Below are 12608 nucleotides of genomic sequence, written 5' to 3' on the forward strand. Positions count from 1 at the left end.
ATGCTGCTTGTCCATGGTGAAAAAGCATACAAAAAATGAAGACAAGTTTGATGAAGTTAAACTCCAGCAACTACCACTACTCAAATTTGAGGAACTAGCAACTGCAACAAGTAGTTTTCATCTTACCAAAAAGTTGGGACAGGGTGGTTTCGGTCCAGTATACAGGGTAATTAGCCATTTTCAGCAAATCCTAACATTCCATCAGATGACATTACTACAAACTACTAATTCTTCTACTTGTATAGGGAATACTACAAGACGGAAAGGAAGTAGCAGTGAAGAGATTGTCAAGAGCGTCAGGCCAAGGGTTAGAAGAGTTTATGAATGAGGTGATGCTGATTTCTAAGCTCCAACATCGAAATCTTGTTAGATTACTGGGCTGTTGTGTTGAAGGAGAAGAGAAGATGCTGGTATACGAGTATATGCCGAACAAAAGCTTGGATGCTTTTCTCTTTGGTAGATCATGCTAATACGTTATATATCGTTTTGCTAAGAACCAATGCATGCATTATATCATTTCCAATATAAGTTGGTTATACCATCCAAATTAACTTTAACCAGAATATGTTGTAGTATCATGAAAATGGAAAATGGGAAAGAAAGAAAGAAAGAACAGAGGAGTTACAGCAGAAAACACACTGCATTCATTCATTTTTCTGCTCTATATACAAAATACATCAGGTGCAGAGTATTCAAGACATATCTCCGTGAAATAAGGACAATATCTACTTTATAACTAAACTTACTAACCAAAGATACAGTTGACAGATTATAAAAAGAAATATTGTCCCTTGTTCAGACTTTAGAGTATCTAAAATATCTCATAATCTAACATAATCTTAAAGGAACCAAGCAACTACAATCTCTTTTTCCCTTATAATTTTGTAATATGAGACACTCCATTGTTATAGCATTGACTTGTTTTATCAACATTAACTGTAAATTTGTTAACCGAGCTTCTAGTTTTTTTTTTTGGTCAAGACCATGTTTCTAGTTTCATTGATCTCACACTGTTCATTTTTTCTTTTTCTGATACATGAGATAGATCCAGTCCAGAAAGGAATTCTAAATTGGAGAAAACGCTTCAACATTATTGAAGGAATTAGTCGAGGTCTCCTTTATCTTCATAGAGATTCTAGATTGAAGATTATTCATAGAGATCTAAAGGCTAGTAACATCTTATTAGATAAAGAGCTAAATCCAAAAATCTCGGATTTTGGGATGGCTAGGATTTTTGGAGGAGATAAAAATCAAGCCAAAACTACAAGGGTTGTAGGAACCTAGTAAGTAGATTTCTCTTTCACCATATACCTTATGCTACAATGCTACCATATCTATGCATGTGCTTAAGAATATGTGCTTCTGTTTTTTATGTTAAAATGCAGCGGATACATGTCGCCTGAATATGCAATGCAAGGGAGATTTTCAGAAAAATCTGATGTGTTCAGCTATGGAGTCTTGCTATTGGAGATAGTCAGTGGGAGAAAAAACACAGGCTTTTATGACCATGAACATTCTATTAGCCTTTTGGGATATGTAAGTTTACTTGACAAACAGCCTTACTTATGGTTCCATTATATAAGATTTAATTTTCATTAATATTTGATGATTCCTTTATCAAGCTAAAATTTGCAATCATTATTTAGGTATGGAAGTTATGGAATGAAGACAACGTTTTGGCCTTAATAGACCCAGTGCTTTCTGATCCATGCAATCGGAGTGAAATTTTGAGATGCATACATGTGGGATTGTTGTGCGTGCAAGAATTTGCAGAAGATAGACCAACTGTATCTACTGTTATTTCGATGCTTAATAGTGAAATTGTTGATCTTCCAACTCCGAAACAGCCTGCTTTCACCGCACGACCGATTGCATCAGAAGCAATATCCCCTCAAAGCGATCCAAACCAATGTTCTATTAACAAGGTGACCATAACCATTGTTGATGGCCGATGATTAAGAGCAAGTTTTTGAGATATAGTGCATATGTATATGTCTTAGTTCTATGCTTGATCTAGCAGTTTCATAATTCGGCTATTAATACCTTTATAGATTTCAGGCCGTAAAAGTGTAGTCAGTGACAGTTTTTGACATATAATTTAGAAAAGGCCAACTAATAATATATAATATATTTTATTTTTTAAATTGTATTTTATCATACTTATTAATATATATGTATATATATATATATATATATAGAGAGAGAGAGAGAGAGAGAGAAACAATATACTAATAAAAACGTGACAAGAGCATAAAATTATAAAACAAAAACATTATTATGATAATATTATATTTTTAATAATAACATAATTTACAATTAATAGTTGAATTACTAATTATATAATTTTTTTTATTTTTTTGACAATTTAAAAGTGAAATAAAAAAGTATGAATAAATCAATCATTAAACATTTTATAAAAACAAAAAAAAACTAAATATACTTTTAAAAAAATGAAGAAAAAATTTTAAGATTAAAAGTTTGGTATTTTTCTGTTCTTTTGTAGAGTAGTTCAAATATGATCTTTTTGTTGAAAAAAAAAATTACAAAATGTGATAGAAATTTAAAGTTATAAAAATAAAAATAAAAAATATACGAAGAAAAGGAGTTGTTAATAAATATAAATGTGAGGATTTATAAGTAGTAACTGTTAGATATAATAAATAAATAAATATAAATGTGATTTAAATATTTTTTAAATTACAATACATAAATTTAATTTATAAAATACAAAATATAATAAAATTAACATTTTTTGTTAGAGGGTCAATTTAAATGTATTCAATGCAAATATATATATTAAAGGAGGTTTCAAACATTTGGGGGGCAAAGGCCCCCTCTGGTTTTCATTATGATCCGCCGTTGAGTGTAGTGATCTTTGCTCCATGGTCAGGCAAAAAGCTCAAAATTTATGCAAGTGCCAACCAGTGGCTAGTGTAATTTTGAATGCTTTATAGTGAGATTGTTAACCTTCCTGCTCTAATAGAGATATAAATATTTTCTTGCAGGATCGAATCACTGCAGAGAGCATGCAGGCAAGCTTTCTATAAGTACTATTATATGGGTGACTTTTTTTTACCTTTTCCCCTTGGTATTTTTTCCACCATTTATTTATACTACCAGGACTTTTCAAATGCCAACCAACAGATATCAATGGAATTTTTATTCACTGTTTTAGGCAATTAACTCTCAAAAACCCAATTATATAAGCCACCAATGAATCATGGGAATTGAGAATAATCCTTCATTTCAGCTGCAAGATTGCAAGGAGGGAAAAAAAGTACATTGTTATTTTCAAATGTCAATGACAACATTATTTTTAAAAAATGATTGAATGTTCATTCGGCTAGGCAACTATAAATTCTTGCAGTTAATTATTAATAACTGATCTTCCACCAATAGCGGACCAAAAAAAATGCAGAAGTTGCTGACCAACAATGTCAATTTTTTTTTTATCCATAGTTTGCAATAGATGGACAATTTTCTTTGAAATCGGATGTCTTCAGCTTTGGCCTTTGGCATCATATTGTTGGAGATGGTGAGTGGAAAAAAGAATCGGGGTTTTTTTTTTCATCCTGACCACAACTAAACCTTCTGGGGCATGTGGGTATATACAGTGAAATCAATTCTTATTTGTTCATTTTCTGTAGACATACTCTAACTTAACAAGGACTTTGATTAGGCCCGGTAATTGTGGAATGATAAGAAAGCCTTGGAATTAATGGATGAATTGATGGAGCAAGAGTTTCCAGAGCATGAAGCACTAGGATGCATATAGGTGGGGCTCATTTGTGTCCAGCAGAGGCCAGACGATATGCCAGCGATGTAAACTGCGCTACTGATGTGGGATTGTCATGACCTCAGCCTGGAAGACCTGTGTTTTATGCAAAAGTGTCTTTCAGTGACAGATGCATCATCTGTTGGGAAACTAATTTCGAATCAGGTGACGTTACGGAGTTACATACTCACCTTAGTGAGGTTCGTCGAATCCAATGACATTTCATTTTTCTACCATCGATGCGAAAACCAAAATGGGCTTTTGCCTAGGCCCAAGAATCCCATCGTAACAAACCCAATTTAATACAAAGTTTGGGCTCTGGGTCCACTCCAGAATCCAAGACTCCATTTGTTATATTGTACTGCACCCAAAACAATATGTAGAAACCATTGTACATCAATTGAAAAAAAGATTCCAAACTTGAAATATCCTATTTGCAGATTAGGGATAATTGTCGATTACTAGTTAAAACTTATGTCACAAATAGTCTTCAAAAGAATTAACTGAATTTAACTATCACCATTAGGATGAAAATTCCTCAGAGCTGATTAGTTTAATTGCTCTGATTTGAGTAAATTGAAAGCCATTGGGTTTTATTTGCTTTTACAATTTCCTTCGTGCATGGTTGGCTGTCTTTTATTTTTGATGGTCCAAAATTTCCCCGGAAATTAAGGATTTCAGACTTTAGGTGCTTAGGTTTTCCACGCCTTACGGCATGCAGTAAAATGACTCAAAACCAATACCTTATACCCCCGTTGCAGAGGAATTATGATGTATGACTCCTTGCGTGGCACTAATTCCTCAAGCAGGATTGGATTTTTTTGGAGGAGCTAGCCATTTTCACGACAGAAAAAAATTCAAGCGAGATCTTTTTGTCTCTTCGTTTTCGAAACTAAAAGGAAAAAGTGTCTTTGTCAGAGCAATGCTTGAGATTGACCGTCATTTTACAGTCTTTGCAAGGATCCACTTATTAATGAAGTCTAAACTGCTCCAGCAAATTAATAGGGCTTTCTTCCAAACTCCCAAATTATACTGAACCAATCATGAATCCTGTTAAATGGCTTGTCAGAACGTTGCTTCTTTTCTTTCTTTCTCACCTTTCCATTTCTACTGACACCATTACCATAGATCATTTCATCAAAGATGGTGATGTCATAGTCTCTACTGGCAACATTTTTGCATTCGGATTTTTCAGCCCTGGCAGTTCCATGAATCGATATGTTGGCATCTGGTATAATCAGGTTCCAGAGAAGACAGTTGTTTGGGTGGCCAACAGAGAAAATCCGATAAATGATTCCTCAGGAATCCTTTCAATAGACAGTCGAGGAAATCTTGCCCTGTTCAAGAGAAACCAAACACTTCCTGTCTGGTCTACAAACGTCTCCGTCACAGGCACCGGGATTTCTATTGCTCAACTTTTAGATTCAGGAAATCTTGTTTTGCTTCAGAATGATACCAAAAGGGCGGTGCTATGGCAGAGTTTTGATTATCCCACAAATACTTTGCTTCCGTATATGAAACTTGGGTTGAATTTCAGAACTGGTCTGAGCCGTGTCCTGACGTCTTGGAAGTCTTCCGACGATCCAGGAATTGGCAGCTGTTGCTATAGGGTCGACCCGAGTGGGTTTCCTCAATTTTATCTGTACAAGGGCACGGCTCCTTTGTGGCGAGCCGGGACATGGACTGGGCAAAGATGGAGTGGTGTACCAACTATGACAAGGCAACATATGATTAATTTTACTTTTGTCAACACTGCTGATGAAGTGTCATTCACGTTTGGGATAACTAATGCCTCTATCATCACGAGAACGATGACGAACGAAACAGGAATTCAACAAAGATTTTTGTGGAATAATCAAGAGCATCATTGGATTGAGTTATGGTCGGCCCCAAAGGAGCGGTGTGATTCTTACGGACATTGCGGGCCGAATGGTTACTGTAACCCAGATCACTCAGATGCTTTCGAGTGCACATGTTTCCCGGGTTTCGAACCGAAGTCACCCCAAGGATGGTACATTAAAGATGCGACAGGAGGATGCGTGAGGAAACATGGTGTCTCCACGTGTCGAAATGGAGAAGGATTCGTGAAGATGGCACATGTGAAGGTGCCCGACACTTCGGCGGCTCGTGCAGACATGAGTTTGGGATTGAAAGAATGCAAGGAAAAGTGCTGGAAGGATTGTTCTTGTGTGGCTTTTTCTAGCGCATACTCTGAGAGCAAGGGAGGGATTGGCTGCTTGAATTGGCACGGGAATTTGGTGGATGCAAGGACATATGCAGATGCGGGACAAGATCTATACATTCGGGTGGATGCAGATGAGTTGGGTATGCGTCCTACATTTATTTGCCGTTTCGCAACCATCATCTACTTTAAGCTAATATCTATATGCAAGTTGCTGAACCTGTCTAAGATGGTACTATCGTATCATTAAAATTTAAAGACATTAGCTTCTGAATGATGTAAACTTTCTGGTCCATAAACAGATATTCCACTGTTAATAAAATTTTCCAGGAAATTGCTTTTGCATAATGGTTGTAGTTTTACTTCAGTCTAGAACTGTAGAACGTAGCCAAGCCAGGTTCCTCTGTCATCATTTCTGCCAGACTTGTTTTAGTTAATATAAATTTATCAGTTGATAGAAAATTACTTTCATGATTAATTGGTTTCTTCCATATCTTTCTATTGTTAGCTCGCTACACAAAGAAAAGTCTGGTTCAAAAGAAGGGAGTGCTTGCGGCTCTCATAGTTTCTGCTGCTGTAGTGTTTCTCATTGTTGTCGCCTTTTTACATTGGTTGGTGAGAAAGCAGAGAAGAGGTGCCACATTCTTTCCACTGTTTTTTTTTAAGCCACTTATGTAACATTTTAATGATGCCAAAAAGATTTCGCAACTAAATTGACTACATATCATTTAGAGATTAGCAATTGGCTTAATCATGATATGTAATGTGTTTGAAACCAGGAAAAAGAAGACAAAGCAAAATTGCCTTGACCTTTACCACAAGTTCATCGTTGTTCGAAGACTCTTTAGGTGGAAAGGAGATTGATGAGAGTAGAAGAAGTGCAGATTTACCATTCTTTGATTTGAGCATCATAGCTGAAGCCACTAATAATTTCTCTTCTAATAACAAACTTGGACAAGGTGGATTCGGCCCTGTTTACAAAGTAATCACTAGTATATGACATATTCTCATCTATATGTCCACGTGCAATGAAACTGCTATTTCTCCATTTAATCCATTCTTAAAATGAAATTTCTGTTTGCAGGGTGTGCTCTTCAATGGAAAAGAAATAGCAGTGAAAAGACTATCAAAGTACTCAGGGCAGGGAGTAGAAGAGTTTAAGAATGAAATTGTGCTAATCTCAAAACTTCAGCACAGGAATCTTGTCAGGATCCTAGGTTGTTGCATTGAGGGTGAAGAGAAGATGTTAATCTATGAATATTTACCAAATAAAAGCTTGGATTCTATTATCTTTGGTATGTCTTTATCTTATATGCCGTTAGAAATATCATCATTTAATGTTGAGTAATTTTTCTTTCATGCCAAACACTAAGTTAAAGTTATGGATGATTCATTTCAAAAATTGACTTTGAATCCAGATGAATCAAAAAAATTATTGTTGGACTGGAGAAAACGTTTTGAAATTATTTGTGGGGTTGCTCGAGGAATCTTATATCTTCATCAAGATTCAAGGTTAAGAATCATTCATAGAGATTTGAAGGCGAGCAATGTCTTACTAGATGCTTCAATGAATCCAAAAATTTCAGATTTTGGTATGGCCAGAATATTCAGAGCAGACCAAATTGAAGGAAATACAATTCGTGTAGTTGGAACATAGTAAGCATTGCAAATGGGAACTTTGGAGACAAATTCTGCTACAAGTTTCAAACAAGTTCTAACCATTTCCTTTTTGTTGTATGATTTTAGTGGTTACATGTCGCCAGAGTATGCAATGCAAGGCCACTTTTCAATGAAATCTGATGTATATAGCTTTGGAGTCCTGCTGTTAGAGATTATAACTGGCAGAAAGAACAGCATTTATTATCCTGATAGTCCCTCTTCAAATCTGGTTGGTCATGTAAGTAACCAAATTTTGAGCACAAATTCTGAGCAATCAAATTACAATTTCCATTCAATTGATGATGCAAAGTTGTATTAGGTTTGGGACTTATGGAAAGATGACAAAGCCATGGAAGTAGTTGATTCAGCATTAGGTGATTCATATCCTGCTGATGAATTACTGAAATGCATTCAAATTGGGCTATTGTGCGTGCAAGAACATGCAACAGATCGACCAATGATGTCCGAAGTCGTGTTTATGTTGGCCAACGAAACGGCTCTACCGTCCCCGAAACAACCTGCATTTATAATGAAGAAAGCCTGCAAAGGCAACGAGATCTGGAATAGTGAAGGAACTTGTTCTGTAAATGATGTAACGGTCACCATGGTTCACGGCCGCTAGATACGGTAAATAGCAGTGCTTCATTTTGCTATCCCTGAACTTGATTCCAAAGTTTGTAAGGCAATCCCCCCTCCAATCATACATTGTATTTCTACTGTCTATGCTATAAAAAACAAAAAGATGCCCTGACACTGTCAAATATGTATTTTTGGCCTTCATTTTGGAACCCTCCCCCAAATTTGTACAACTGCCCACGCTGTTGTTTTATTTGTCCTTTTCATTCTCAGCAAAAGACATCCTTGGCAACAACAATTTAGGATCCAATCCTGTCTTAATTACTTACTCGAAATATATCTCAAAACAGACGTTGATGGGCAATTATGGACAATCTTAGGCCAAATAAAACAGTCATTAAGTAGAGTTAAACTTGTTTTGTTATTATGAGTATGGGGGGTTTTTACATGGCCCGATTTATGCTCTAGGAGTATCTGAGTTAACCGAGAGTCCATGACGATGGATTATTGTGCTTGTTCTCTTGATGTTGGCAAGAAAAAGTTTCATTGTAGAAAAATGTAAAGACAATACTCGCATGAATTAATTTAGTTGGAAAGAATATAATATTTTATTGTCAATGATAGTTTGATTTTTAAGAAAAAATTTGAAAGTAAAATTTTAGATAACTTATATAAAGCCACGTTTCATCCTAATATGATTTAGCGACAAATTTGGACTGTTGGACAGTTGACTTTAAGGGAGACTGGTGGAGCCATTGCTCGGTAACGGTAGCATTGAGTTTTCTCCTTTCAGTGCAAATTATTAAAAGCCGAAGCAACGTTTTTATAATACGGATCTGAAATGAGTTTACGAATATGCCCCTTACTAAGCGTTGATCCCGGGATAATGGCTTCTCTTGTCATTAGTGACAAAGTAGAGTGAATGATGACTTTCCCATCTCAATAATCTATTTGTAAAATTTACTATGAATCAAATATAATTTGATTAATGGTTAAAGGATTAAAAAATATTTAATAAAAATTTAAAATTCTACCCTTTTATTATAATTAATTAAATTTTTAAATATCTATTTTTACTAATTAAATGTTTATTAAACAAAGTTAATTAATTGTTAACATCAATTTTTATTTAATTGAGAGTTTAATTAAAACAAAAATAAATGTTTAAGGTTTAATTAAATAAAAATAAATATTTAAAAACTTAATTGATATAAAATATAAATTTTAAAATTTAATTGATTATAATAAAATAACATAAATTTAAATAATTATTAAATTTTTATTCATTTTTTTACCCTTTTACCTTGATAATTAATGAATATTTTGATTATTTTAACTATTTTTAACTAATATTCATAGGCAAACTGTCTATTGAACATTTTTTATTTATTTATAATAAATGTGTTATATTTTAATTTATCTTCAAAATCTTTAAAAATTATCTTTTTTATAAAAAAATTGTTACCTATAAATAGAAAAGAAAGGTACAAATTTGTTCTACCTTAACTTATGATCAAAATCTTTAAATATTATTTTTTAAAAAATCATAACTTAAACATAAAAGAAAATAAATTATAAATATTATAATCTAAAATTTAAACTTATTAAATTTTATTTCCTAAAAATAATATATGATCTAGCAAAACTGAAACTCCTTTATCCTCCTTTTATAATAAGACAAGCAAGATCATAAAAAACTTTAAAAATTCATTATTTAAATGGAAAATGGCAATTTCAAAATTCAATTGTCCTTAATACCCTTTCTAATCACGGAGCCTGTCCCGAAAATTAAAGCTGAATGAGCAGGACATTGTAGTCATTTTGTCACTCAAACGACCTTTTCATTATAAGTTCTCCCTCTCTGAACTGAAGTGAAAGACAAAAGAAACCTCCTCCCCTCCAGAGCTTCCAAAAGCCTCTTAAACCCTCCTTTCAAAACTCTTTTGGGAGAGAGAGAAGGGAAAGAAAGAAAAGCTGAGTCTTTTATCCGAGTTGGAAACGTGATGGCGACTCAGTTTCCGGACGATTTCAAGTGTCCAATATCTCTTGAGATAATGTCCGACCCGGTTATCCTCTCATCGGGTCACACCTTCGACCGAGTTTCAATCCAACGGTGGCTGGACTCCGGTCACCGCACCTGTCCAATTACCAAACTTCCCTTACCTGATCACCCCTGTCTTATCCCCAACCACGCCCTTCGCTCCTTGATTTCCAATTATACCCTTGTCACCTCTTCGAAAGCACAAACTTGTCCTCAACCCCAAACCCTCATCTCTGCTCTGACTTCCCCATTATCCTCTGTTGGAGCCAAGCTCGACTCGCTCACCCATCTATCCAGACTCACCAAGCGTGACTCAGCACTTCGCCGGAAACTAACCGAGTCGGGAGCAGTCCCTGCCGTTCTCAAGTGTGTCGACTCGGACGATCCGAGTTTACAAGAAAAGGCACTATCTTTACTCCTCAACCTAAGTCTCGAAGATGATAACAAAGTGGGTTTAGTCGCTGAAGGTGCAATTAACCGAGTCGTCAAAGTCTTACGAGTCGGGTCACCCGATTGCAGAGCAATAGCTGCAACGATCACAACCAGCTTAGCCGTTGTTGAGGTCAATAAAGCGACAATCGGGGCATATCCAGATGCGATTCGTGCATTAGTTCGGCTTCTAATTGCAGGAAAAGGAAGGGAAAAGAAAGAGGCAGCAACGGCTCTTTACGCAATTTGTTCATTTGCTGATAACAGAAGAAGAGCTATAGATTGCGGGGCGGTGCCGATACTCATTGGGTTATTGGATTCAGGGCTGGAAAGGGCTATTGAAGTGTTGGGATTATTGGTGAAATGTAAAGAAGGCAGAGAAGAGATGATAAAATTTAATGGGTGTGTTAAAGTTTTGGTTAAGGTTTTAAGGAACGGGAGTTCAAGAGGAGTTCAATATGGGTTATTTACTTTGAATTGTTTGTGTAACTATAGTGAAAGTTTTTGTTTTGAAGCGAGAAACGAAGGCGTTTTGGAGATTTGTATGGGGTTACTGGATGAAGAGAATGAGAAGATAAGGCGGTATACTTCGAGTTTGGTTCAGACTCTGAGAGGAAATCATGCTATTGCGTGAATGAAAGTTTCTATGTTGGAAATGGAGGTGAGTTGTTTTTGTTTAGGTTTTTTTTTATGGGATGTTTAGAAGATGAGTGGATAGTTTTCTTGTACGAAAGGAAAAAGGATTAGATTTTTGTATCTTATACATTTGAATAAAGGGAACATGATGGAAGGGAGGGCTTGTTGTTCTCCCCGGTTTTTACATGTTGTGGTGAAAAAAAAGTTTCAAAATTTTGTTGCTTGATTCATAAGTTTGTATTGATTTAGAAATTATCCTTATGTTTATTAGGAATTTGATGCAATGAAATACAGTATTTTTCCCCTTTTCTTTTTTATTAACTTTTAAAATGTTTTAGCGTCCGGTCTTTGATAGTTAAAATTTTCTGAATCATAAACTATATAGAAATTTCAACAGTATGCCCGTTTAGTGTACTTTGTACTGCCATTTGCTGTTGTCTGAAGATTAATATTACATTGTTAACGCCCTCAGGCATTGAACTTTGGTTATGGGAGTTACCTGATTGTTTATATTCTAATTTTGCATATTGCAACCATTTGAATTTTAAATGAACTTGAATGAGATGTGATGGATTTTTTTTACTTGTTATATTCATTTGTTGGTGTTGTGATCACTTACATGACTGCAATTTAAATGTTTTCGATGTTGACAAATAGACAAATAGAAATGCAGGGATAACTGGTTCATTATTGCTCGTGTTGTGCGAGTTCAACCTTTGGACTGGTAATTTATCCCAAATGATAACTTTGGTTGGATTATGAAGACTACAATGCAACCAAAATTGTACCTTGAGACTCTTTCTTGTCGGTGGAAGAAGAGCAGCAGACCTTATCTTGGTTCAGAGTATGAATAGAATGGATTTGTTATGCCCATAATAGTTTTGTACATGTTATGAGCTAGGAAGGAACTGAGCTAGGAAGGAACTATGGGAATCGCTGAGTCAATGAAAAACTATTGTCTGTGCAAACCTCGGAGTTTTCGATTGCCATATCAAATTGGTGTTTGGGTTGGTTTGGCTGCCCGGGCTAATTTGAGATACCCTAGCGGATGGCAAGTGTATTTGCTGGAGCAGCTTGCATTCTAACATGAAGAATATATGGTACCTTTGTTACGGACCGCGCATTCTCACTTGGCCAGGACAAAGCAAGTTTTGTAACTTAAGCAGAAGATATGCTCCATTGAAGTTTACTCTCCAGTTTCTGTAGATTCTTCACAGCATTATATACTTGAATTTTTATGAGTTGATGTAGGTTGAATGTCATTTAAATTGTAATCAATTGATATGTTGTAGGCCAAAGCTTCACAATGA

At 35.3% G+C, this 12608-nt stretch overlaps 3 protein-coding genes across 3 annotated transcripts; all 3 read left to right on the forward strand.

Annotated features, from left to right (window-relative positions):
- The first annotated feature begins 284 nt into the window (after positions 1-284).
- LOC149517689 (G-type lectin S-receptor-like serine/threonine-protein kinase At1g11330) lies at positions 285-1976 on the forward strand. Its single transcript, XM_089764976.1, has 4 exons — positions 285-456; positions 1046-1283; positions 1386-1536; positions 1647-1976. Exons 1-4 carry the CDS (start codon positions 321-323, stop codon positions 1953-1955), a joined length of 834 nt encoding a protein of 277 aa, XP_089621102.1. The 5' UTR covers positions 285-320; the 3' UTR covers positions 1956-1976.
- A 2259-nt stretch (positions 1977-4235) lies between these two features.
- On the forward strand, positions 4236-8651 carry LOC111278491 (G-type lectin S-receptor-like serine/threonine-protein kinase RKS1). The gene is made up of 7 exons (XM_089764975.1): positions 4236-6100; positions 6466-6591; positions 6737-6939; positions 7042-7252; positions 7376-7613; positions 7704-7854; positions 7936-8651. Exons 1-7 carry the CDS (start codon positions 4819-4821, stop codon positions 8236-8238), a joined length of 2514 nt encoding a protein of 837 aa, XP_089621101.1. The 5' UTR covers positions 4236-4818; the 3' UTR covers positions 8239-8651.
- Positions 8652-10071: 1420 nt separating this feature from the next.
- On the forward strand, positions 10072-12608 carry PUB8 (plant U-box 8). The gene is made up of 2 exons (XM_022864807.2): positions 10072-11323; positions 11956-12608. Exon 1 carries the CDS (start codon positions 10196-10198, stop codon positions 11294-11296), a length of 1101 nt encoding a protein of 366 aa, XP_022720542.2. The 5' UTR covers positions 10072-10195; the 3' UTR covers positions 11297-11323; positions 11956-12608.

Source organism: Durio zibethinus, chromosome 8 (assembly GCF_047325235.1).
Source record: "Durio zibethinus cultivar Kanyao isolate XHJ-2024 chromosome 8, ASM4732523v1, whole genome shotgun sequence".
Taxonomy (NCBI): domain Eukaryota; kingdom Viridiplantae; phylum Streptophyta; class Magnoliopsida; order Malvales; family Malvaceae; genus Durio; species Durio zibethinus.

What these genes read in the sequence shown, in the direction of transcription:
- PUB8 (XM_022864807.2), top strand. Translation starts at nt 10,196, where the DNA reads ATGGCGACTCAGTTTCCGGACGATTTCAAGTGTCCAATATCTCTTGAG.
- LOC149517689 (XM_089764976.1), top strand. Translation starts at nt 321, where the DNA reads ATGAATGAGGTGATGCTGATTTCTAAGCTCCAACATCGAAATCTTGTT. An exon ending in CTTGGATGCTTTTCTCTTTG is followed by an intron (nt 457 to 1,045) that starts GTAGATCATGCT and finishes TACATGAGATAG; the next exon opens with ATCCAGTCCAGAAAGGAATT. An exon ending in CTATTAGCCTTTTGGGATAT is followed by an intron (nt 1,537 to 1,646) that starts GTAAGTTTACTT and finishes ATCATTATTTAG; the next exon opens with GTATGGAAGTTATGGAATGA.
- LOC111278491 (XM_089764975.1), top strand. Translation starts at nt 4,819, where the DNA reads ATGAATCCTGTTAAATGGCTTGTCAGAACGTTGCTTCTTTTCTTTCTT. An exon ending in GATTCGGCCCTGTTTACAAA is followed by an intron (nt 6,940 to 7,041) that starts GTAATCACTAGT and finishes TTCTGTTTGCAG; the next exon opens with GGTGTGCTCTTCAATGGAAA. An exon ending in CTTCAAATCTGGTTGGTCAT is followed by an intron (nt 7,855 to 7,935) that starts GTAAGTAACCAA and finishes AAGTTGTATTAG; the next exon opens with GTTTGGGACTTATGGAAAGA.